At 37.7% G+C, this 27,211-nt stretch overlaps 1 protein-coding gene across 50 annotated transcripts in view; it reads left to right on the plus strand.

Moving 5' to 3' along the window:
- The window catches only part of PTPRD (protein tyrosine phosphatase receptor type D), a 1,187,501-nt gene that overhangs the window by 1,046,081 nt on the left and 114,209 nt on the right, over window positions 1–27,211 (plus strand). For 16 of the 50 annotated variants that reach the window (XM_042012906.1, XM_042012907.1, XM_042012909.1 and 13 more), the window contains 11 exons: window positions 183–191; window positions 928–945; window positions 2,691–2,801; window positions 4,170–4,181; window positions 6,238–6,507; window positions 7,236–7,817; window positions 15,401–15,534; window positions 16,806–16,950; window positions 20,223–20,528; window positions 21,545–21,738; window positions 23,636–23,662. In XM_042012906.1, coding sequence (XP_041868840.1) covers window positions 183–191; window positions 928–945; window positions 2,691–2,801; window positions 4,170–4,181; window positions 6,238–6,507; window positions 7,236–7,817; window positions 15,401–15,534; window positions 16,806–16,950; window positions 20,223–20,528; window positions 21,545–21,738; window positions 23,636–23,662 — 1,808 coding nt within the window. The remainder of the gene's footprint in view (window positions 1–182; window positions 192–927; window positions 946–2,690; window positions 2,802–4,169; window positions 4,182–6,237; window positions 6,508–7,235; window positions 7,818–15,400; window positions 15,535–16,805; window positions 16,951–20,222; window positions 20,529–21,544; window positions 21,739–23,635; window positions 23,663–27,211) is intronic. The other 34 variants (XM_042012929.1, XM_042012925.1, XM_042012931.1 and 31 more) reach the window with 17 other exon arrangements.

Genomic DNA, 27,211 nt, shown 5'->3' on the forward strand with positions numbered 1-27,211 from the left:
TTTTTGCTTGTTGTCAGCAGAACTGTGTAAATTAACCTTCTGTTAATGTAAATTAAGATTTTTTCACATGTGACATAGATGATTTAGTATATAAAGCTTTAACTGAAAACTTTGTACCAAATTATAAGGAATATAATAATATTTTTATGCTGTCTTTCTTCTCTCCGTATTTAAATCTCCAGAATCTATTGGTAAGTGCTTAGTTCTGAAGCGCACTTCACCCCCACTAATTTCCATATTCAGAATATTATGATTATTATGATTATGATAATTATTATATGATTAGTATTATTATTATTCTTAAAATGCATGGCATGCATTTTACTAACAGTCAGTGTAGTCACCAGATCCCTGTAGTGGCGCACACGCACACCTCCACAGAAATGTTGTCTTATCAGTCATAGCAACACCTAAAAGAAACAGTACACATGTATCACATAGATCTAGAATAGTAAATGCCATAATCCAGCCTAAACTACAGTGTTTGTTTTGAGATAGACTTCAGTGTATCTTCTTTTTATATATATATAGATATATATATATATATTTAAATAGAATTTCCAATATTTTCCTAAAATATGTCATAAGTACAGTTTTGTAAAGTTTCCTTTAAGTATTTGAGGCATATTTGATACATATCTAACCCTATATAACCAAACGTCTAAGAACTCAGATGCTACTCTGAGAATGGCAGTGCAGCCAATTATAGCCTTTTTGCCCTTTGTGGTACAATGCAACTTGCTTTTATAACCTGATAATACTATCTAATATATTCCTGTTTTAACAGTATAGTAATTCAAGTTTCTCTTAAGACCTTATTTAATTCTGTAAATCTAATTTGATTCTTCTTCCAAAGCCCTAGCCTCCTTCTTCTCGTACTAATGCTTCTTCTTTCTAATCTTATTTGCATTCATATTATCCACCCAGGTGGTACACCAATAAGAGGTAAGAGTGCTGAACTAACGTTCACAGAATGATCTTACTCATTCTTTCTGTCTTTTCATCCCTCTCATCTTTGTCCTGTTTTTGGTTTTGTTTTGTTTTGTTTTCCTTAAGGAAAAAACAAAACAAAACAAAAACCCACAGAAATGTCCATCATCTGATTTTATTTTTCCTTTGTCCTGTTTGGTTATGATCAGTGACTCTCATGTTGTGACCTTTCTTTCTTCACATTGCCTTTTCCTTTTCCCTTTTCGTTTGTTCATTTAAAAAAAAAAAAAAAAAAAAAAATTGTGATATGCTTCAAAGAAAGCATATCCAGGTCTCCTGGCCATAGCCCAGTCACAGCGTACCATTTGTCCCTCTTTTTTATTTTTCTTCTTCTTCTTCTCCTTTTTCTTCTTCTTCTTTTTCTTCTTTTTTCTTTTTCTTCTTTTTTTTTTCTTCTTTTTTTTCCTTCCTCTTTTTTTTTTTTGTCCAACTGGAGCAAAAAAAGATCATTTTTTTTCTTCCTTAGCTGTTCTTGTCCTGGACCAAAGCCAAGATGGTCTGGAGAACAGTAGCAGACATGCAGAAGACAACATGGACTATCTTCTTTTTGTCTTATCTTTCATAAAAGGTTTTTGTTTTTGTTCTTCTTCAATCCTTTTTTTTCTTTTAACTTCATAAAATTGAAAATTATGTATTCCCCCTAAAAGAATTACAGAAATGTTTTTTTCCCTTTATTGTGGTTTTGCCTTTTTTTTTTTTTTTTTTTTTTTGGGGTCGTTGTTGTAGTTTTCTTTTTCTTGGAATTCTCTTACCTCTGGATTTTTGGATCTTCTAATCTACAGGCTTTGGAAATGAAAGGTTACTGACTCATTATTCTTGGTGGTATGGTATTGTTGGTTTTTGATACTCTAGCAAAACTGTTCACTTCTTTTGTAATTCTTGTTTTGTATTTTTCTTGGGTTTTGTGACACCACACTGCTAATCCCACTTGTGGATTTTGTTGGGTGTCTCGGGGGGGCCCTTCTGCGGTCCTCAGCAGTGGTTGGTTGGTTCTTCCTTGTTGGCGCAGACCATGCTTTTGAACTTTTTTGTCTTCTAATTCAAATGCTCTTTGTTTTTCAGCAAACGTACTTTAAGACTGTAAGTTGTGGAAAACTGTCTTTCTTTTCTTATCAATCTGCATGTCTTAAAGGAGCTTTATTTCTTTAAAATAATATTTTGATAATTGTAAATGACTAATACAATTTCTTTTTTTTCACTTCAAGCAGCCTTTTTGTTCTTGCTGCGCATTTTTGGCTTTCTTCCACAGAAGATTTCTTGAAGTCTGTCCTGCTTTTTTACGAGTACCACCTTTTGTGCTACTTTTGTTACTAGATTGAAACAATGAAATAAAAATTTAAAAAATTATAATTACCCAACTACTTAATCTCTACTGTTTTATTCAAAAGCCATTCTTCCTTGAAGCAGTCTCACCCATCTTCATTTAATGGTTTAGGAAAGAGTATTGTTTAGAGAGGGTTTTATTTTTTTTTTTGCCAAATGCTAATTGTTTTCCTGTGCTAGCACTGATGATGTGAAAAAAATAATCTCTGTTTTTTTCATTGCATCATTTTCTGTCTGTGCACCTTAGCAAGAAAATGAATCGACGTTGAGTGGACCTTCGCATACAAGCTTTTCATATTGTTGAGAGGTGTATTGTTATGGATATAAAAAAGCCTTCTCTGACCCTCTCTTTGGCAATGTATTTTATATTCATACAGGTGCTCTCCAAATTGAACTGAGTGAAGAATCTGACCAAGGCAAATATGAGTGTGTTGCAACCAACAGTGCGGGTACACGCTATTCTGCCCCTGCCAATCTATATGTCAGAGGTAGGAATGACATAACCCTGGCATCCACTGTTCGTGCAGGTTCAGGGCTAAGATACTCTCAGGATCTATACAGCTACCACTGTAATAATCAAAATGCCATGGTAAACGTGTCATTTAAAATGAATTTTAAACTGTAGAGAAAAGGCTTGGGGTTTATTTTGTTCTTTTAAAGCACTCTTGAGTCCAGTGTATCCTGTGGGTTAAGGTTTGTAAGTATATTTATATTTTTACATTTTAACTTCTATTTTTTCCTGCATTAAGTTAAATTGTGCTTTGCATTTATTTTCTTTTATTGGTTTTGTTTTGTTTTGCTTTTCTTTTCAAACTCCTGAAGTGACTGCTCTGTGTGCCACTAATCAGCTGAGTGTAACCCCAAGGCATTGAGGTGTATGCCTACCTGACCTCTGCTGTCTAACTGCAAAGGAAAGGCTTCTAACTTTATAACATTTTGTATGCAGAGCACAACTGTATTTTCTTATTTTCTCTTTCTTCTTAATATAGATGTATGTGTGTGTGTATATATATATATATACATATATTTAGTGTAAGACTTGTGAGTGAAGTGTAGTCCTTTAGAAAGATAGTGGTCAATTGGCTGTATTACTTTAAGAAAATATCTCTGTGTATGACAGGTATGACTAATAATAAAACCATTTTATTCTTCTATACAGTATTAAAAATGGTTATTAACCTACTGAAATATTTTTTTAGTTTGACTAGAATGAAGGGCTTTGTTTCAGGCAGTATTTCCTATGTCTGATTGATGTAGATTTCTGTATAATGAAGCCTATTACATACATACATACATATGTGTGTATATATATGTGTGTGTGTGTGTCTACAGTAGAAGGGGATGGGTGGGGGAAACAGGAATGAAAACATAAACAGCTGTAAATCTTACTGTAGGATGGATGACCTTACAAAAAATGCCTAGCTTGATTTTGAAATTTTTTTAGAGCTGATTTTTCTATCAACCTGGTATGTTTTCATATGGTGTTACTCTTTTGTCTAATTAAAAAAGAAAAGAAAGGAAAACCTTTCATAGTTATGACATCCATAGAAAGTTATTTGATCTTTTATTTTCTTTCTCTTCTCCTCCAACATACTGACTTTCCTGTACTGCATGAGGCATGTATACCTTTATATCCAAAGGAAAATTTCAAAATTATGCTAGCTATTGTTTCCGTTGTAGCTGTGGAAAATGCTAACTTTTCAAGATGAGGTAGGAAGGTTTAATTAGAGCAAGTAGAGATGTTCAAGTAGCAGTTGAAAGCCTTGATACGGCCTTTTTACTCTCTCTGTGTTTCCCTTGTTTTTCTCCTTTCCTCATTTCATTGTGTTCTGCATCAAACCCCCTACATCCCTCAGAGCTGCGAGAAGGTTGGTGTGTTTTTTACTTTTTACCCACCTTACAAAACTATTAATTAAACCAATAAAAAAGAATACAAATGAAATGAATGTAGCTACATTGTGGCATTTTTTAAGTTAATGTTATGTTTAAGCAGAGAATGCCCTGGTCATGGCTTTTGATGAGTGCTGGTATCTAACTGTTGTGCATGATAAGAGAGAATGAACCTGGATGCATGGCTATCTCTTTAACTTTTAATACTAACGTCTACTAAACTTGGTCAGTGTTCCTGCTTTTTCTTCCCTTTTAATTTCTTGTTTATACTGATGCCTGCTTTTCAAGGAATGGTTTCAGTAGTTGCTTTTCTAAATAGCCCACGCATGAAGACTAAACTCTCCTTTGTCTATAAGGATTTTGTTCAACACAAGAAGTTGCTCATTGCTTGCTGTTTGCTTTGTGTGGCCTCTGTGAACTGGCCGTTTATGGATTGTTTTGCCCTCTGCTTGTTCCCCTTCTGCCTGTCATTCACTCATGAGGCCATTGCAGTTAAGTCCCTCCTGAATCCATAGAAGATCATGGAAATTTAATCAAACCCAGTGGAAAGGTTTCAGATTAATATAGTTTCCTGATTTTTTTTGTTGTTTTTAAACTCACTCATAGTCTTATTTTACTTCTAATTTTTTGCTGAATTAAAACTGTGTTTAATGATTAGCCTCTATTAAGGCCAAATAAATACAGTTTCGAGTACACCATCCAGTGAAAGGCCTAAATACAAACCTACCTCTCTCAGCTACCTCTATCGCTTCCACCTCCTACACACATGTGCACACCACTGAGAATATTTGAAGCAGGAACACTGATCTGTTATTGCCTGGTAATTTTCTCGGTGTTGTGTTTGCTTAAATATTAACTACTCTGTTAGTGGAATGTACTGCTGTGTGTTTAAGGTTGCCACCCCTTGCTATCAATACAGAAATGTCTAATATTATTAATCCTTATTTTGTTTTCCCTTAACTGTGAGCATAGTGGAATCCTGAATGTTAAATATTCTGCTATTTCCCCAGTGGCCCTTCCTAGCAATTGCTTTTTAACCACCTAAATTTAATCTAAGTTCCTTCTCCCTCAAACTCTATGCTCCTCTGAAACTCCTGTATCTGTCAGCCTATCCTATTCCCATTGCTTTCAAGTTTCATTTCCTCACCCAATGTTTTCTTTTTGTGTTTTCTCTCTGCAGTTTTTACTCAGACATTTCCCTAAGCATGATTCTCTCCTGTTTCTGTCATTTGCTTGCTTGCATGATCAGATCCAGTACTTTGTACTGGCTTTGCCTAGTTTCTTTCTGTGACTCTGTCTCTCCCTCTCTCTGTCTGTCTCTCTCCATATATATATATATATGTATATGTATATTTATATATATTTGTATATGTGTATACATATGTGTATATATATATTTGTATCTGTGTGCAATTAAATATTTTTCTATGTTTGTTTCAGTGTTAGTGTGAGGTCTTGAGGCTGCATCTACTTTGAGTCTGAAAGCAAGTGAAATTGCACTTTCAATTTACTCTAGGCAGTGTGTTCCAGGACTGTGATGTGACAATGTGGCCTAGCACATTTATTCACATCAACTGGAAGCACACAGCATTGAAGTTGGTGATCAACTCAAGCATGCTGTTGACCTTCCAGTTTTCTTCTGTGCATATATATATATATGTATGGGCATAAAAAAATGCATATATATATGTGCGCCTGTGTGTGTGCGTGCACGTGTGCGTGTATATCTTTTGCATGGTGTTTGTGTATTGTTAGTATGTAGTTAGTTACATGTGGGGCCCTAGTAGGTCTGAATCAGCCTTTGTATGAATGTGCCTAATAATATCCTCAAATAAATATAGAATAATTCACATTGTGTGCAGACAAAATTCTTGTTTAGTCTCTTATTTCTCTTATATATATTTTCTGGCAGACCAGAATAAACACTAAAATAGTAAATAGTAAATTGTGTCTGTACACTGCATGCTGTCCTTATGCAAGACTCAGTTTCCTTTTTTGTATATGTTATTACCTTTTCTTTGTGTTTTGTTCCAGTTCGACGGGTCCCACCGAGGTTCTCTATCCCCCCCACAAATCATGAGATCATGCCTGGCGGGAGTGTAAATATCACCTGTGTTGCGGTGGGGTCACCAATGCCATATGTGAAATGGATGCTAGGAGCAGAAGATTTGACACCTGAGGATGATATGCCAATAGGGAGAAACGTCCTTGAGCTTAATGATGTCAGACAGTCTGCAAACTATACTTGCGTTGCTATGTCTACCCTTGGTGTTATAGAAGCAATAGCGCAGATAACTGTCAAAGGTATATCTCAAGTACATTTATTTGGACACAGTTCTGTCTTTTATTTCATTCATTCCAAGCAAGTATATTGCACTGAAAGGTCTAAATGCCATTTGCCCTCTTAAATCAAGAGGGTAAATATTCCAACCAGTCACTGGCATAAGACAAAGTACAGGTTTAGAAAGCAGTCGTAATCATTAATTGAATAAGTAATATTTATTAAAATAAGTTAGTCATAATGTTCCATTATTCTCCTGTGTCTAGCTCCCAGCCTTCATTTCAGTTAAAGAAATGATCTTGTAATGTTTGTGTTTATTTATCAACAGCAGGAGCCTTTAAGAACCAGTCATTTGATTTTTAGAATTGCTAGGCATCCAAGTGTCATATTCACTGAGTAATGGGAAACAAGAGGTTCAAAAAATATCTGAAAATTCAACTGTAGTTGTGAATTGTCTTTCTATAAAATTCCTTTTCTGCATATGGTTATGGATTTATTACAGAAGCCAGTATCATTAATTCATGACAAATGAACTGTATTGAACAGAACTTGAAGATTCTCCAATAGATTTTGGAGGAAGTCATAATTGACAAAAGCTTGCTCTGAACAGATCATACCTTCTTTCCATTTCATCTTCCTGTTTTGCTTTTGTTTTGCTGTTAGTTATTCTTTGTAAGCTTCATATTCTAATAAGAATAAGAGTGTCTGCTGTTACACAGAGCTAATTGTATTTTTTTTTATTTGTGTTTAGCCTTACCCAAGCCTCCTGGAACACCTGTGGTGACAGAAAGCACAGCAACTAGCATAACGTTGACTTGGGATTCTGGAAACCCTGAACCGGTTTCTTACTACATAATCCAACACAAACCCAAAAACTCCGAGGAGCCATATAAAGAAATTGATGGGGTGGCCACAACACGTTACAGCGTGGCCGGCCTAAGCCCATATTCAGAGTATGAATTTCGGGTAGTTGCTGTAAATAACATTGGGCGAGGCCCACCCAGCGAGCCTGTGTCAACAAGAACTTCAGAGCAAGCACCTTCAAGTGCACCACGCAATGTACAGGCCCGTATGCTGAGCTCCACCACCATTCTGGTACAGTGGGAAGAACCCGAGGAACCTAATGGGCAAATACAAGGTTACAGAGTTTATTACACCATGGACCCCGCTCAACATGTCAACAGTTGGATGAAGCACAATGTGGCTGACAGCCATATTACCACTATTGGGAATCTTGTACCCCAGAAAACATACTCTGTGAAGGTTCTTGCTTTTACTTCTGTTGGGGATGGGCCACTTTCTAGTGACATTCAAGTCATCACTCAAACAGGAGGTAAGCTAGCCATGAGCAAAATTTGTGGGAAAAAAGATTGAACACATGCAGACTTTTGCAGGGAGAGACTTTGAGTTGCAAAAAAAGCTTCCCCTCAAGGATAGCCAGTTTATTCAGGTAGTTTTTGCAGATAACCTTTTCTCAATTCCACAGTGCAAGTTATCTTTGCAGAGTGGAAATTACCCCTTCATGCTTTCTTTTTCATCAGTGTCAAGAAATTTATCTGCAGTTTAACTGAAGTCTCAGGGAGACCTTTATCCTGGAGGTGACCAAATCTTATGGCTTTTCTTTGGCAGTGCTACGTGCACTAAACATCTTTGTCAGTAGTTGTTCATAGCTTTTTTTTGAGGTGTTACTTGTGGGTTTTGGTGGGTTCGTTTATGTGGCGTGTAGTTCCCTTATGCTGTATCACTCTAGTGAATACTGCTTTTGGAAATTTAAAGTGTATGTGTACTGCATGTGTATTCAACTAGTTGGTAAGACTCTGAGAACACATAAAACCTGAGAGCATTAAATGCAACAAACCTTTGCGTAGGTTCAAGCAAGCATGTTTGTATACTTTAGATTTATAAGTCAAATCCAACCTGCCCCTACAAAATGCATACCACAAGGTCACTATTATCTTGGTTTATGTGTGCACTTAGGTTGTTTTGTTCAAGAAGTTTTAGGTCCATGAATTAGTTTTATTAGCAAAGGACAAGCAAGCACAGTAAAAAAATTGGCAGAAAACTTTTTACAAAGTCTGAAGTGAGAAGCTCCAGTGGAGTTACACTGCACAAGGTGTTTTATTGTAGCAATAAGAAATAAAAGCTCCTCTTGTCTAGCAGTTTAGAGAAAGCTGTATGAAGTATTACGGTAGGCCAGTGATTTCCTAGAAATACATAATAGTACTTGAATTTTTAGTACAGGAAAGTTTCCTGTTACAGAATTTAGCATCCCTCAAATTCTTAAAAAACAGATCTCTAAAGTGTAACTGTAGACAGTTACATTTCATCCAGTTTTTACTTTTGCATTTTCCAAATATGCAATTAATAAAGACAGAAATTGATGTGTTCTTGAATCTTTCTAGGTGTTGTGTTGCACAAAGATCTAGGTGTTAACCTTTTGCAGTATCTCAGCCAAGAAGTTACAAAATTTTTAGATCTTACAGTGGTAGATTAAAATGTGTCTGTATGCACATGCAAATGTAAATATATACACTATAGTTTAATTTTGGCATTTGGAACCTTTTTCAGAAAGAGAACCAGTTTTTATATTGGCATCTGACTTCTGATTGAATCCATATGCATAAAGCTTTTCAAGCAGAAGGTTTAGTGAGCTCCTTATCTGTGTTTTACTCACAACTGTAAACCTCCTAGATTAGCAAGTGTCTGACAGTGGCTTCCCCAGTGAAGGATGAAGGAATCGAAATAATGAACACTGAGGCTCAGCTGAACTGGCCCAAGTTACATTACTTTCTGAGGTCACTTCAGAGAAGTAAGCGTGCCCATCTGTTTCCGATTACTGTTGCAATCTGAAGAAATTACAACGAAATTAATAGTGCTGGAGGGTTTCTTGATATGTGATTTCAAATTCATAATGGAGTTGACTTGACGATGTTTAATTGTGACTATGTTAAAAAAAATTGAAGGAAAACAAAGAATGGGGCATACAGGAGGTATATTTAGGCACTGATACTTTCACTTGGAATACAAATGTTTTCAGTCACTAAAGAGAGAAAAACTAAGAAAGTCTAGTGAAGTTGTCTATTTCAGGGTATGGTTAAAAACTAGGATTTCCCCATCTTTCTCTCCAGTAGTTTCTCTTCAGTGAACATCACAGAAAAAAATGCCCTCCTTGCCCTTCTCTTCCAGATTTGCTTTAATTTAAATCTGAATATGATTGTTTTAGTTTAACTCTCTTAAAATTAAACACATTCCAAATACTAAAACTAATATAAAGTGCCATTTAGGAACAGGAAAAATGAATTTAATGGAAACATTTTACAAGAGTTAAAATAGGAATGGGATGCTGATTACATTTGGTTGATGATTTTTTTTTTTAACAAATAAGCCTGCCAATATGTATATGTATAGCTTAACCCTAACTCTGGGGATATTGCAGCATATATAAAACAAAATCTTGCTGACATCTGTGACTTACAAGTTCTGTTTAGATGCTTCAAAGCTTTCTTACCTTAAGAGTATTCTGATCTTTGGAGAGAGATTATAAAAATGAATAATTTGTTCTTAAAAAAACTGTTCAGAAGAATTTTTATTTTCTCAGTATAGCAGAATTGTTCATTTGAAATGGGTGTATGACTGGCTTCATACTTTGCAGGTCAGATGTAACTCTGCTGGTGGTGAAACTTAGATTTTTAATTAAAATATTGCAGTTGTTTTCAGCAGTGCTTTCTTAATGATAAAAACACACCATTTTAACAAATTCTATAATCAGAAAAGAGCTGTGGAGCTGAGCCTTTTGAATAAAAGGAGATCAATTCCAAAATTTAAGAAAGTCCTTATTCTGCATTTTTGGGCCAAAGGAATAGATTCATAGATTCTGTTGAGGATGGAGTCAGAACTGGTCTGTTACGTAGGTTAATTGACCTACCAAATTTTAGAATAAAGAAATATTGATATAAGTTTTAGTGTGATACTTGCCTTTTTTTTTTTGTTGTTCTGAGCTTAGGTAGGAAGACAGCAGACAGATACACAAGGTCTATTGGATAATGGATTATTGGCGAAAGAGAGAGAGAAAAAAATGAATAAATATTCAGGGAAGTGAATGTGCACCTGTAAGCATATGCTTCTTTAGAAAAATCTTAAAATACAAGACACATTGTTAGTTTTAAATGAAGGATTCTCCATGATTTGAAAACTGAGGTTTACTACAGTTACAAAAGGCTAATATTTTGAACCTAGAAAAAAGGACAGTAATGAGAAGGTTAAGTATCTGACTCACAGGGCATATAAATGGAGCCTTAGATTAAACAAAATTAATGTTTCTGGAGTTCTTATGGTAAAAAAAAATTAGCAGCTCAGAGATAGAGTTGGTAGCAAGAGAGTACTGTTCTGTGTTGTAGCAAGGTAGCTACTTTATGTGACATTTAAACTTTTTTCGTGAACACGTGAATGGGGAAACCTGATGTCTCTGAAACTCCACAGTCCTAGCCTAGTGTCTTTGTGAAGCTTTTAGTGAAATGGACTTCCACATGAGACGAGTTGAGAGCATGTAGCTAGAAAGTCAGCTCAAAGCAAGAAAGCTGGTGGAAGAATCACAGAATACTTAGGGTTGAAAGGTACCTCTGGAGATCATCCAGTCCAACTCCTCTGCCAAGGCAGGGTCACCCAGAGCAGGTCACAAAGGAACATGTCCAGGTGGGTTTTGAATGTTTCCAGAGAGGGAAGCTCCACAAACTCCCTGGGCAGCCTGTTCCAGTGTTCTGCCACCCTCAATATAAAGAAGTTCTTCCTCAGGTTGAGTTCAAATTCTTGTGATTTAGTGTATGGCCCCTGCTATTCATCCAGTCTCTGGGCACCATTGAAAAGAGTCTAACACCATCCTTGTGGCACCCACCTTTGAGATACTTAAATGTACTGATGCTGAGGTGGAGTACAGGATAGCTTTTTAACTGACTTAAATTTTAAAATTTCCTGCAAGGGATATTTCTGGTCAGGTAGGAAGGACTATTTCAGCTTTTGAATAACTCCCCTACTCTCAATGCCCAGGTAACTTTTGTTAAGTGTCCTAGTCTCTATTTTACTTCATTTAAATGCTAATGAGTGATGAGTTCAATTCTGAGGATCTTACCTTCACACAGTGGTAATTTATCTCTTCACTGCATTCTCTAGTCATTCAGACAAGACTAGGTGGACTCGATCTTTAAGACTGACCAACATGATTATTTTGTTCTCTGGGCTCCCACTATGTCAGTTTGGGATATTATTTGAAGAAAGCAATTTATGGATTTCTGATTACTTTTCACATAATATGCTATGCGTTTTTTAAATCTAAAATGTATAGTAGTTAATTATTTTGAATACTGTGGTTCTTTGTTTGGTACTGTAAAGCTGCAAGCCTCAACTATCTTCAGACATTTGAAGAGGTTATTTCAGTTGTAGCAGAGAGACAGGGAGAGAGCATAATGCACATATTACCTATTTTATTTTGTATGTTAGCCATTTTACTTTTTAATTATATTCTATTAGGACTTGTTATTTCAAAAAATACATGTATTGTAACTCTGGAGCACAGTAGCTCTTCAGTTGTAAGAGCTCCTCCATAGTGTTTCATGTTTCTTTCAGAGAAATCAGAAGTATAAACTCTTGGTCCCTTGTTCCCTACTGATTGTAAATTCTCTTGGTGAATCTATTGTCCTTTGCAAAGCTGATTTCTTATTGGACTCACTGAGTTTTACTCAAGGTACGGATTTCACCCTAGCAATGTTGTGGGGCACTTTCTATCCTGGAGACTCTCCTCTTTTTTCGTTATCACTTGCAAACCCAGCATGGTCCTGGAGTAATTTTCTGGTTACCTCAGCCAGCTGAGGAGCTGTGCAGGGAACTAAAGTGCCCTTCTGAGGTCCTATTTTGTGATTCTGTTCCAGCACTTTAATCAGGGATGGAGATAGAGCCACATAGGCAAGACAAAGTCCAGCAGTCTGTGTTTGTCCCTGGTTATCCAGCAATAAACATGGAGCACTAGGAAAGTGAAAATATAGAATTTGATGTGAAGTTTTGGAAAAAATAGCTGTGGACTTTGTTCTTTGTTTTGTTATTGCTTTGTAGTCTTTCGTTGTGTGTACTAGAGGAGATACACTAAACACAGAACACGGAAGATAGCGGTTTTAATGTACTTTTGTAGAGCATATTGCCCTCAAAGCAGAAAAGACAGTATTGAGAGAATGCTCATGCAAAACCATCCCATTTAGTGAGCTCCCCATTTACAGCACTAACATGGTGTTAGATTTGACATGTGAGATTAAAAACACTGCAGTAAGAGTATAAAGTCCACTTGCATACACTATGCAGTTTCTCTAGGGTTTTTTCTCTCTCTGAAGACCAGTAGCTTCTGTCAGCTTCAGCTTGGCTTAGCTCCCACGTGCCACTGAAGATTTTTTTGAACAGATGTTGTGCATTCTAGGCATAAATCCTAAACAGTTTATAAGTTAATTGTTCCACTTCTTTAACTGGTACTTTCCTTTGGCTTAAGTACTGAGTTCCATACTCGAGTTTATAAGCAATAAAGTGTCTTTAGTTTCTGTTATTTTGGTTTTGTTTTCTTTCTTCTTCATCTTCTTATGTCTGTTTGGGGTGATGCAGATTTCCCTGTCACATTTTTCTTCTGGGAGTGTTTTCAGCACCAGAGTTGGCTAACTGTGGTTAAAAAAATGTGAGGGGAGACTAGATTTTGAAGCAAGATATTATTTTGACAAACAGCATTTAGAAAAGTCCAATTAGCCATCAACTTGTCTTAGAAAATGATTGAGAATTGCAGACATAAGATGACAAAGGGTTTGGGTTTTCTTAAAAGGAATGCTTGGAGAATGAGGGTCTTAAAACATGCGGAGAGACAGGAAATACTCTTAGTTCTCCATCTGCTGCCATATTTATCATAACAGATGGTACCAGCGTTCATATGAGTCACTTGACTGATCCTTTTCTATTACTGCCTGGCTGTGTTCTACAATTCATGTATCCATACATTAAGTACTGATGATAGCCTCACAGGACAATTCAGGCTGGCAGGATGATTATCTGGGGAGGTGTCCAGCCACAGCCACTGCCCAGAGCAGGCTCAGCTCTGGGGTCAGACTGAGCTTCTTAGGGCTTCACTGTTTGAGGTGTAAAACCCCCCAGGGCTGGTATGGTCCAACCTCCCTGGGCCCTGGCTGCATTTCTGGGTTGTCCTGAGCCTCTCATGTTTCAGCTTGTGCTGTTGCCTCTCCTCTGCCACACTCTGTGAAGAGCCTGGCTGCATCTCTTACATCCCTTCTGTCACTGCTGGGAGCGCTGTTGAGAGCCACGCCTTCTCCCAGCTGAACCCTTCCCAGCACTGAAGCCTCTCCTTGCAAAATTAGAATCTGTCAAAAATACTTCATTGATGTTTCCTGTAATGGCTCTCCATGCTTTGGGATCATTTCTCCTTTGCACTTTGCAGAACCCAGGCAGTGGTCTCAAAAGATCAGACACCTTTTAGAAAGACATCTAATTAGTCCTATCCCTTTTTATTCCTGTAAAATAATTGGTCTCCTGTTACTCTCATTCATTCAAAAAAAAAAAAAAAAAAAAAGGGAATGGAAAGCAATGGTAGAGACCTCCAGGAGCTTGAATATGCATCTCATGTAGAAAGGTTCTGTCTGTTGAAAATTAGATACCAAATCTGTACCAGGATACACGAGGGCAGTGTTCTACTCAAATTGATATTCTGTAGAATTCTGGGGAAGATAAAAGTCAAAATACCAAATTATTTTAACAGTTTGCTCTCTGGAGTTTTTAGGTCTTTTACTGTACTAAAGAAACATACTTGTAATGTTGTAATAGAATTCTTCCCTGATAAATGTTTGTGAAACCATCATTATTGTCATATCCTACTTCTCACACCTGTTCTCAGTATGTGCTAAGAAGTACATGCTTTTTATTTTTCCCCTGAAAAAATGAGAGCATATCACATTTTACTCTTGAACAGCTAGAAATGCTGTGGAAAACTGTTTCATGCCTTATCAACTGCACTATTAACTGAAAGTAATGTTTTAGAACTTGGGTGCCAAAACCATTGTACACAGTCCAATGATATAGTTAAGTATTGCTGTCTTTTCCCAGTCAACTTTATTATTTGCATTACATTTGAAGAAGTAAATGAGGATAACATTTAGTGTGGATAATTTCTGTGACTGCCACACAAGATGGAATCTTCTTGACTAGTGCAGTCAAAATTGCATTTTGCTTCTTGCAATTAGAAAGTGTTGTCACTAGAAATTCAACTATAGTCTTAAAAATACCAGTCATTAAAGGCTGGAAATATATCACTTAATGAGAAATTGACTGAATATCTCTTCACTAGGTTATAACTTCCTCAGGTTACACAAGCTGGCTATTTTATGTGGGTGTCTTCTTAAAGACCAGGATGTGTTTACCATCTTTTATTTATGAGCTGAGCAAAAAAATTTCCTACCTGGAAATGCATGTGATAATTTTAACACTTTATTCTAGGCTATTTCAGCTAATTATATGTTCTATTAGCTTTTCCTCATACACACACAGATACATAGAATGTATATATTTGCCATTTCACACATAGGTTATTAGATTGCTGGTATTCATCACCAGGCATCTCTCCAATTGCATTTCAGTTCTGTTTGCATTATTTACACTGCAAAAACATTTATTTGAAGTCCTTCATAATTTTTAACATGAATTTAGTGTATCATTATTCTTTTTCTGTGCTCAGATAAATTTATTCCATAGTACTGTGAATCAATTTAAGTTCAGTAAGATACAGGTAATCTTGCATGCCATATTCAGATAACATATTAAAAGTTTTGAAAATATTGAAGTATCCAAATAAAACTCAAAACTCAAACTGATCAACTTTTTCTTTAGTGCCTGGTCAACCACTGAACTTCAAAGCAGAACCTGAGTCTGAAACAAGCATATTGCTTTCCTGGACACCTCCACGCTCTGATACCATTTCCAGCTATGAACTGGTTTACAAAGACGGGGAGCATGGGGAGGAAGTAAGTGGCAAGATTGCACATCTTTTTAATGATCTTTAGTAAGTTGGACATAAAATGAAGCAATGGTTTAAATTTCATGGTTAGTAACTTGCTTTAGTAGAAATGCCTTGATATTTAGGTTTATTAAGCCTAGCAGTTAGCCTAGTGACAGACTGAAAGTCTGTAAACAGCAGAAAATGCTGTCAGTGGTTACCAGCCAGTGGAATTTTGCTGTAGATGGCAATGAATCCTTCACAGAAATTCCATCCAGTTTCAGACATTGATTATGTCTCTCTGAGCCTGTTCCTCTGTAAAGACTTGGGAGCAAAAATGTTTGGGGGCATTTTATGGACCCATTAAGCCGTTTTTTGAACTTGCACTTGAACTTTGAAATCTATTTTCAGCCTTAAATAACGTTTTTTCTCTGTGCCATTGTGTAAGAATTCCTGAGATTTTCAATCTTTCAATAATAATTGAGAAGAAAACAGGAGGTTCTTTCTAAAGACTAAAACCTGCAACAGACTTTTCCTCTACCATTACTTCATAAAGAATTTTCAGTTTGTGGGCCTCTATTGTGTTTGTAGCATAACTTTAGAATAAACTGCTCCTCTGGTAGGGAATATGTGGTACTACCAGGTGTCACAGGGAAAAGAAAGAAGCCAGGAGTCTCAGATGGCAACAGGAAAGTGTCAGCCTCATTGGTTTCTCCTGCATCTTCAAGTCATTGCTGATACTACAACTGAGCTTATGTTTATGGCAGCTTCACACATACACTGTGAATTCAAAAGCTTATTTTGTGGAAGGGGGCCACATCCGTATTTCACTTCCAAATAGGATGCAGGACGCTGCTTAATAAGCTACCCTGGAAGAATTTGGTTTTAATAATTTGAACACAAATTTAACTAGAAGATTAAACCCAAGATTACTTACACTATAAAATCACTGTTGTAAAAGATAGCTACAGGTGAAGCTTTGCTTATGTGGTATTGTCTTAAAACACTTTCATACTCTGTATATAGCTATTTGTTCCTCAGTCAAGCTGTGTTTGTGGGTCTGAGTTTTACCCATTAAATTGTTGACTTTAAAAAACAGTTTCTTTATGTGTGTTTGTCAAAAGTAATGTATTCTGGTTTTCGTTTTGTTTAGTTTGGTTTTGTTGTGCTTTATTTTCTTGAACTGAAGTTTTTTTCTATGGTTTTAACCGAGTATAAAATCATTTCTTCTATAGGCAATATATGGGATTCAGGGTCTCTGAATACTAATCAAGACACTCTCTTATTATCTGCCTATAGCAACGGGTTTCCACTGAACCTACCACATCGTATCGCCTGCAAGGCTTGAGGCCAAACAGCCTGTACTTGTTCCGCCTAGCTGCACGGTCTCCTCAAGGCCTGGGTGCTTCAACAGCAGAAATCTCTGCAAGAACAATGCAGTCAAGTAGGTGTCTTTCCTTGAAATACTTATTTCCTTTGCCTGTGTTTCTTAAGGAGATTAGCGGAGTAGCTCAGGGAGGCAGCAACAGAGAAAAAAGCAAAATACAGTATTCATGTTGCTTGATACAGCAAAAGAATGCTTAAAATGTGAGGTGTATTGTGATCAGCTTAATATATGAGGGGTTTTTAAATAGCTTCAAAAAACAACCTATGTAAATCAGGGTCTACGGAGGCAATATAATGTTGGCATAATAAAATTTTATCTTATAATAAGCTAAAATGTTGTATCGTGCAATAGGTGTACATTAATAACAGTCCTTAACCAATAAAATTCCACCTCCCCAGTCTGCACACTTCCTAGGTTGTTTCTGCAGCATCTCCCTGAAGTGCAAAAATTTGTAGAGTGAATCAGGTTGAATATTTCAGACTATACCAGATATTTCTTAACAACTCTTCTGTAGTATCTCATCATTCTGATTTTGTTCAATTTTCTTAATCTGGGCTTTTTATGATGTTCAATCATTTTCCACCTGGAGAAGAACAGTTTTCTCACTGGACACTTATGGAAACAGTATCATGAAACTCATCATATTTGCCAGCAAATGAGATGTAAAAAATTGTCGGGGACTGACATATACACCTTAAAACATTTAAATTAAGACTTAACTAAAACAATCAGCTATTCAGCAATGATGTCCAGAAGCATTATTCTTGCCTCATAAGTTATGCTTTCCTGACAGTTTGCATTACAATGTGTCATTTTAAAACTTAGTACAGTTCTATTTGTATGTGTTTTAAATTAAATTGCCTGTTCTTAAAGTAAGATTTTTCAAAACAGAAAATTCAGTTTCTCGGTTGACATGAGTCTTTTTAATTTGCATTCATGACATGTGATTACACAGTCCTTCCTTGTTAGTGTTATATATTAATATCAATTAGTGTGACTGGAGGCAAAGTGCTGCTCACCTTTAAGCAAAGCTAAATATGTTTCTGAAGCATTTCTAAGGCACTTGGAATAAGCATAAAAACACTTCTATAACACATAGTGGCAAGGCAACTTTTCAGTTTAGTAATTCAGAATGAATAATTTGATTAAGAAATAGGTATTTATTTATTCTGGGAGCCATTTCGACTATTTAGAATGCTGATTATCTGATATTGGGTGAAGATTGCTTAGACTGCATACAAAGCAAACATCTAGGGGCCAAGGCTGCATTTTCCATATGTAAGCATAATGCCATTTCTTCTTGGAGACTATGTTATGTTTTTCTCAGCCTTGTGTCTTCACATAGTAGCAAAGTCCAGTTGATTTTTTTTGGCAAAAAATGTGAAATTAAGAAAAACATGTATGCCTTAATAAACTGGTTAAAGTAGCCTTCAAATTACCCTTAGTTACATAAGTGCAATATTTTGCATTTTCAGAGTGCAATGGATTAAAATAATAAACTTCTGTGATTTTGTTAGTGATAATCACCAGAATGTGCTACTGCCTTTCATCTTGGTAACAGAGAAAGATGCTGCAGGGATTTATTTCAATTTTTAAGACCCTTAAGGGACATTTTACATGTATTTTACTTTCTGCGCAAGTTAATGGTAGAAGGGGATCCATTTGTTTTGAGTACTTGATTACTGAATTAGTCTATAAAAACAACTTCGAATATGATAATTCTCATGTGTTCTCCCATCCACTTCCTCTAGTTCATCGAAATACTAGTAAATTCCCTCCTGTCTTCCCTTTGGAAGAGCAGTGTACCACACGGAGTAAAAAGCCATTGGTCCCGGTAGAAAGAACTGTAGGGAACTGAAAGATACGTGTGTAAATGCAGTAGGTCACAGCAGGGTCCTAGACCTTCTCTGTTGTTTTAATTTTGTTTGATGTGACTATTATAAGTATGTATAAGTATCCGTTTGTTTCTTTTTTCCCTTAAGAACTGGGAAGAAAAGGTGGAGAGGGGGATATAAAGGGGGATAAAGGTCTTGCACACAAAATTTACGTTTTTCTTACAAGACAGGAGGCAGAAACACGAAAGGAGTTCACATCCCCTCCTTCTGCTAGTGAGTTTGAATTACAGCTCCTTTTTTTGGTGCTCTAAATGATCTGCTAGTAAGGACAGATTTTGCTAAGTCAAAGTGCATTTAAACACATAAACACATACCTAAATTTCAGTACTTGATTTGCCTCACTGAAAGAAGTGGAATGACATACATGCTTAAATGCTCTGAAGCTTGGAAAAGGTAAATATGCTAACATACTCCTTTGAAAACAAATGAGTAAAGATGAGCATTTCTGCTCTGGAAGATTGGTGATGGTGGCAGGACATGAAACAAATGAGTTTCTTCAGAAACTCTCATTCTGATGTGCTGAGCTTGTAACCTCTCTTTGTAAAATGAATTCTTTACACATTATTTGGGGTAAATTTTTTTTCTATAGAAGTAATAGACATTTTTGGTAGGATTAATTCTTTGCTAGCAAAGGTGTCTCCAAGAGGAGTTAAAAAAAATAAAACTGACAGCCGATCTAGGGTAAGTACAAGTTACAGTCAGAATCAACAAGCCTGTCACTTTTTTCTGGTAGGTAAATCTTTGACTAAGACTTTCTTCATCTTCTATGGACTGCATGCTCTAGTATATTAGCTACAATAAATGTTTCAGCAAATGATTTAAATTTAAATGTAATTTATGGTTGACTTGTGTCAGGCAGACTCATTTAAAAAAAAACAGTAATTTGTTTATGAGAGTGGAAAGGCTGAAAAAATGGCAACCTATGGAGAAATTTCTAGCAATTATTGCAAGTTTTTAGGGGTTCTGTTAGAAGAGATTTTCTTTCTTAAGGAAAGTAAAGCCACTTGAACGGGATATGTCCAAATTTGTAAGTAAATACATGTCATGTGTTATTTAAAATATTATAGCTTGCACTAATTGCAAGGATTATAAAGATAGATCAGTAGTCATAGAAGTGTCACGTTTTTGTTTTATTTCAAGAAGAATTTTAATTACAGGTAGGTAATATTATTTTGAGGCTTCATTTTCATATATTTCCCCTACATCCTTTTTCACCATTTAGTTGGTCTATTCATTTTCAGTTTCCTCATGTTAATAAGCCAAGGTGCATATGATTATCTGACGTTTTGCTTTTTTGAGTTTCTACTTTTTTTTGTTTATTTATTATTTTCATTTGGTTCTCTTTTATTTATTTTTATTTTTTCTTTTGTTCATTTTTTTCAATCACTTCTATCCTTCCACTCAAATCCTCCTTTAACCCACTACTGAAATTAGAGCCATCAGCTCCTCCTCAAGACATTAGTTGCACAAGCCCCAGCTCCACTAGCATTTTGGTAAGTTGGAAACCTCCACCGGTGGAAAAACAGAATGGCATTATCACTGCATACTCCATCAAGTACATTGGGATTGATGGAGAAGATGTCAAGCCCCATGAAATTTTGGGAATTTCCTCGGACAGTACCCAGTACCTTTTGGAACAGCTGCAAAAATGGACTGAGTACCGGATCTCTGTGACTGCTCACACTGATGTTGGACCTGGCCCAGAGAGCTTAGCAGTATTGATTCGGACAGATGAAGATGGTATGTTGCCTCCACTACATCAGTTTGCACCTCTATGACTCTGTCATCTTCTGTCTTTTGTATAGGCTAACAGTAATTTTTCCTGCTCCTCTTTTTTTCCCAAATATAACCAGATATTATCACCCTTTGAGCTTTTTGGTCAAAGACTGTTCTTTCTACACCATTTTTCTATTTGGTATTTTTGTATTTTTTTATCAGAAAATATTTTTTTTGCAAGTGACATGAATCTGCTGCTCCTTTGAGCCCATACATATCCTTCTTGCTCCTCCTTTAATGTAAAAAATAACTCTTAGGGAAAACACTTTCTGCCTTTTCCTTGATTTTACAGTCATTGTCATTTCTAAACAGTTACGTCTATAAACTTTTTTTCCGGTCTTGGTTTTTTGGTTCTTTGTTTGTTTTTTTTTTTTTTTTTAACTGCTTTCTTCTTCCATATCGTGCTTTTTGATTTGAGGGGTTTTTTGGGTTGTGGTTTTTTTGGTTGGCTTTTTTTTTTTTAGCTTTGTTTTTTGATCTTGGAAAACTGATGCTCCACACATTTTCTTTTCTTCCATTCTTGAAAGTGACAGAAGACAGCCTTGTAATCAGCCTCCTTTTTATCCTGAGGAATAAACCAAACCAAAATAAAACATAGAACTTGACAAACAAAAAAAAAAGGAAACTTTTTAAAAATCTTTTTTTGTTTTGTTATTATTACAATATTATTATTTCAATGATTAAAGTATCTCTTTGTACTACAATGCTTTGAATCTCAAAGCATCTTCCTTGGCTTTTGTACATTTTTACATGTTTTTCTATTTCTCTAATACTCCTTTTTCTTCCATTTTTTGCATCAGTCATGTTTTTTGATCTTTTCACTGAAAGGTAGAGCAGATTGGTTAAGCATTTTCATTTGCTGAATGGTTTGTGTTCTTCAAAGACAACATAGTGAGTCTGCCCTTTTTTTAAAAAAAAAGCGAAAGACATGGGTGAGACAGTTGCCTGTAATTCTCTTCTGTCCAATGATGTTGTTCCAGTTCCTAGTGGTCCTCCTCGCAAAGTCGAGGTAGAGGCTGTCAACTCTACTGCTGTTAAAGTCTCATGGCGTTCGCCTGTGCCCAATAAGCAGCACGGTCAGATACGGGGATACCAGGTCCATTACGTGAGGATGGAAAACGGAGAGCCAAAGGGTCAGCCCATGCTAAAGGACATCATGCTGGCAGATGCACAGGTAATTGGGGCACTCTGTTCTTTTCTAGGTCACAGTGAAAACACTTCATTTACCAAAGAGCAATCCAGGACTACCCTTTGTTGTTTAAGGGGTTTTTTTCTTTCTATTTATCAGTCTACCAGCTTGAATTTTTTGTCTCTACTTTAAAAACTTTTTTTCAGAACACTTGCATTTAAAGGTTCTTGGGCCAAAACTAGACCCTCTCTTCTCTATTGGTCTGCACCTAAATGCTAGGCTGTGTCATTCTTCTGATTCCCTTAAACCTGGACACTTCACCCTGTACCTATACTCTGAAGTTCTAAAGCATCAGGGTGATCTGATCCAGGTCACAGTCAGTGTAGTAAACTGTGCACAGCCTGATCCACCCATTTCCTATTTCATTGTTTCAGTGGAGAGCCTAGAATAATCAGAAGCCTGTGTTAGCCTGTTATTACACTGTTTCTGTGGTTAGCTTGTATGCACCTCACGACACATTTCACAAGAAATTAATGTTCTTAATGCAACTGTAGAAACCACTGAGGTATTACAATTTTCATTATGCATATCAAGAACTTTATTAAAATGAGCAACTTAGTTTGAATAGGTGTGTGGTTATTTATATTGCAAAATTTCCCATCTGTTTTATAAATTATGAGATTATGAGAGGATGAAAACATTGGGTTTAAAAAGCTTCTCAAAGTAGGATTTTACTGATTGAGAGATACCAGAACTCTGTAAAACTTAAGATTTCCAAAGCTCCTGACACTGAAGGAGTCATCCTGTGGGAAGCTATTATTCGTTATATGTCTCACTGTTTCACTGTGAGCTCACAGCTTATGACTAGATTGACTGGAAATAAAAAGAAATTATCAATCTAAATCAAAGAGTAAAATCTGCTTCATAAGCATTTTATGTGTATAAACAAATGGGGGGTTGCCTTTCTTTTTTTTTCCCCTTTCCAGTCTTACTTCTAAATTCAGCTTTGCAAAGACATTTTTGGTCTCCTACACCTGCATTTTGCTCATGACCCTATTTGCAAAATACTGTCTCTGTTTCTGGAGGACTTTTACCTGCCAGTACTTACTTTCCTATTTTGGAAAACATGGTGTTCTTACTGCTTAAATTCAGTGGAGACAAAGATGAAAGTACATCAGGAAGTAGGAAGGGAAAGGGAAAAGGGAGAGGAGATGGAAAAGGACATGCTAGTGTGCTTTGGTTCTCTTTCTTTCACAAATTTTTACTTTCAGCATCTCACTGGTAGTGGATTAAAATGATTTTAAACCCTAGAAGGTCAGTAACTGGAGCTAGGTGAGTTATTAGAGTCCAACTATCATAAAGGAAAAAGTTGTATTTCTTCTTTTGTCAAGTTTAGCTTTGACCTGCCCACTTGCCATTGTTTCACCCAGGATAGTCAGCTCCTTTCTCTTCCCACCACTCCTTCCTGCCTATTGTACTTCTGTGATACATGTGATCAAGGCTTCTGCAGGTATAAAGTCCTTGATGGCAAAATATCAGTGTGGTTTCAAGACTTAATGCATTGAATTAGTTTAGGAAGCATATAGACTGGTAATATGATTAAATAAACCAGGTAGCCTTTAATTCTGCCTTGGTAACTTTTAATAAAAACTGTTATAAAAGAGTACTACGTGGTACAAGAGGATTCATTACTTCTTTTATTTGTCAATGGAAGACAAATAGCTGGATTTTAGGGAAAGCAGAAATGGAATTAAAAATACCTGGCCTGATTTCATTAACCAAATTTCATGTGATTCTACATGAATAATTCAAACTGTACATGACTTTTTCAGACATCTTTCATATTTATTTTACTATTAAGAAGAAAACTTTATCTCCACCGGGGCTACAAATCTCCTTATTTCTTTTGTTTTTCCTTTCAACTTCCTTTACTGTAAATTAGTGGGAATATGATGATACTACTGAACATGTAAGTACTTTTTGACTGGGCAGAAAAACATTGTGTGTTTGTTTTGGGATATTTTGTCTTGCTTGTTGGCTTGTAGCACTGTTTGGGGTTTTTTTGTTTTGGTGCTTTCGTTGGGTTTGTTTTTGGTTTTGTTTTGCAGGGTGTTTTTTTGTCATTTGCACAAATGCATGCTCCTAACATCAAAGGTTCTCTCTTATGACACCTTGTTGCTGTGGGGGTTTGGGGTTTTTTTTTATTTTCCCAGGGAGAGTAGGGTTACTGTTGCTTGCCTGTTCTGGGGTGTAGCATGATCCCAAAATGTACAGTAGTGCTTTGTGTTTTCATCTTTTTGATGGCTGTCACTAAATTTTCCTCACAATTTCTTCTTTACAAGGTGATAGAAAAATAAAACAGGGTTCAGTTACATACCAATAGTTGTGTTTTTCTGTATTCGTTTTAAGGTTGAATTTTTTTTGTGTACCTGAAAGTAGAAGTTAGCTGTGCTTTCTTTTGGATAAAATAAATACATGCTATCAGGAAAGCCAGAGGCCTGGCAATGTTTATGCCTAAGTAATAATGTTTGCTGTATCCAAACCACACTTTCAAACACTACATGCAGTCATAGCTCTTACACCATGAAGTACTGGTTTTTTTAGATGAGGCTAATATCTTCATAAGTCTTTCTGTTTTGTGGTTCTGTGGGGATTTTTGGCTTTTACAGTTTAATTCTGGTAGTATCAGGGGCAGTTTTCTAATGAAAGCTATGAAGTCTTTCTGCCTCAGTTTTTGAGACAAAACTTCAGGAGGAAACACTCCGGAATGAGTGTTCCTCCCCTTTTCCTCCATCAATGATACAAATGGGTCACAAGGAGTGAAAGTGGGAAAAAGACACCAAACTGTTTATTAACACATAAAGCAAACAGTAGAACAGGATAAAAAAAAAAAAAAAAAAAAACTAAACCAACTCAAAATACAACAAATTCCTGGAGAGGGAACAGACACATGGGCTCGGACCAACTGGGGCCACCCCGCGGGCTCCCCGGACCAGCGAGGAGGGAGGGGAGGCAGTGAGGCAAGGAAGGGAAAAAAGAGAAGAAAAAAACCAACGGAACCCTTTCCCAGCTAGCTGGAACACAAAAGAAACCCAAAGAGCAGCACAGCGCTCCTGGTGCACTCCCTCCCGAGCCCTGCCAAGCCCCAGAGCCCCCGAGCCGCTGGGCCCCCGTTAAACTGCCCCCACTCGGGCCTGTGGCCCCGGCCCCGGGTCCATCGTAAAGGCACAGCATCCCTGGGCATTGAGCGGATGGTCAAGGAATAAAGAGGCTTCATAGCATCACCCCAGGACATTCCACCCCTTATTCCATACCGTCTGCTCAATGCCCAAATTAATACATTTCAACTTTAAATACACACGTTTATACATATATATAGAGCTAGGAACTGGATCTCTCGGGCAGGTCCCTTGACTTTGTTTTTATTGATGGCAAAGCCGGCTTCCAGGACAATCTGGATGGTCTTCTCTCCTTTCCCAAATACCTGCAATGCTGTGTTCCCCCACAAAATGATGTCATCAATGTACTGCAGATGTTCTGGAGTCTCACCCTTTTCCAGTGCAATCTGGATAAGTCCATGGCAGATGGTGGGACTGTGCTTCCACCCCTGGGACAGGACAGTCGGTTCCAGGTGTACTGCACGCCCCTCCAGGTGAAGGCAAACTGAGGCCTGCACTCTGCTGCCAGAGGAATGGAGAAAAATGCATTGGCAATGTCAATAATGGTGTACCACTTTGCTGCTTTGGACTCCAGCTCGTACTGGAGCTCCAGCATGTCCGGCACAGCAGCGCTCAGTGGTGGAGTCACTTCATTCAAGGCACGATAGTCCACAGTCAATCTCCATTCCCTGTCAGACTTGCACACAGGTCAGATGGGGCTGTTGAAGGGTGAGTGGGTCTTGCTGACCACCCCTTGGCTCTCCAGCTCACGGATCATCTTGTGGATGGGGATCACAGCATCTCGATTTGTCCGATACTGCCAGCGGTGCACTGTTGAGGTGGCAATTGGCACTCGCTGCTCTTCTCCCTTCAGAAGCCCAACTGCAGAAGGATTCTCGGTCAGCCCAGACAAGGTGTTCAATTGCCTAATGCCCTCTGCCTCCACAGCAGCTGTTCCAAAGGCCCACCTGAGTCCCTTCGGGTCTTTGAAATATCTGCTTTGGAGGAAGTCTATGCCCAGAATGCACGGGGCCCCTGGGCCAGTCACAATAGGATGTTTCTTCCATTGCTTTCCAGTTAGGCTCACGTCGGCTTCAAGCAGTGTAAACTGCTGCGATCCCCCTGTCACTCCAGAAATAGAAACCAGTTCTGCCCCCACGTGTCTCGATGGAATCAAGGTGCACTGCCCGCCTGTGTCAGCCAAGGCTTCATATTTCTGTGGTTCTGATGTGCCAGGCCATCGGACCCACACCGTCCAAAAGATGGGATTTTCCCTGGCCTCTCCCTGGTTAGAGGTAGGGCCCCTCTAGTCCTGGTTATCATTCGAAACTTGAGCTACTTCCCTTCTGGTGGAACTCCCTCTCTCAGCATTACCATCCTTCAATTCATCACCCACGCTGCCAGGACCAAAGTTGATTTTCCATCCCACCTCCTCATGTCTTCCCCACTGTCACACAGGAAGAACCACAGTTCGACTCTTGAGGTGCACCCTCTCTCCCTAGCTGTGGGACATCTGCTTCTGGTAACAGGGCCTCTGGTCTGTACTGATGCAATTTGGAGAAGGTCCTCTTTCAGCTCCTTCCTGAGTTTCTGATGAGTCTTGTCCATCCTATCTTCCATCTTCTGTATGGTCTCTGACAGACTCTTTTCCACAGCTGCAATTCTTGCTTGTGCTGGGCCGTGCACAGTGTCTGCATACGCCCGGAGCCTCCTCACCATAGGACTCACTGTCTCATCCCCATCATTCCATGTCATCGTTGCCAAAGCAGGGACATATTCTGGTGGTGCGTGTTGTGCAAGTTTCAGCCACATCACTGGTGTGCATTTTACCATGTCAGGGCTCCTAATTGCTTGGTCATCTGAGAATATGATCTCTATCACCGCCAGTTCTCTGAGGCATTGAATCCCTTGTTCCATGGCCTTCCAGGGGTTTTGCTGCAGCTGGAGACCTTCCCAGCACAGGTAGCTTTCCTTCACACTTCTTAAGAGCCATGTCCGGAGACTGAGAGCTTCAGGGTCACTTGTCATCCCTTGGTCAATACTTAAATCACATGACAGGGACCCCAAATGCCTCGCTTCAGTGCCATCCAGAACTGTACCATCGCCTGCAGCATCCCAGATTCAGACCATCCAACTTAATACTGTTTTATCAGGCCATCAGGTGTAATCCTTCCTCAGGGTAGGAAGGCTCTCTATGGACAGGGACTCAGTAATGATCTCAGGTTCCAATTCCTCTGCTGGCTGTGAAGGTCCTGACTGCCCATCATCATCCACTGGGCAAATGGATTTGGCTTTGTGTTTCTTTCTCTGGACGGGGGCAATTGTTATTGGTTTAGGCTCCCCATCTGCTTTAGCTGCAC

This window comes from Corvus kubaryi, unplaced genomic scaffold (assembly GCF_017639235.1).
Source record: "Corvus kubaryi isolate FWS band 111438036 unplaced genomic scaffold, C.kubaryi_AGA036_p1.0 split1-37296, whole genome shotgun sequence".
Lineage (NCBI taxonomy): Eukaryota > Metazoa > Chordata > Aves > Passeriformes > Corvidae > Corvus > Corvus kubaryi.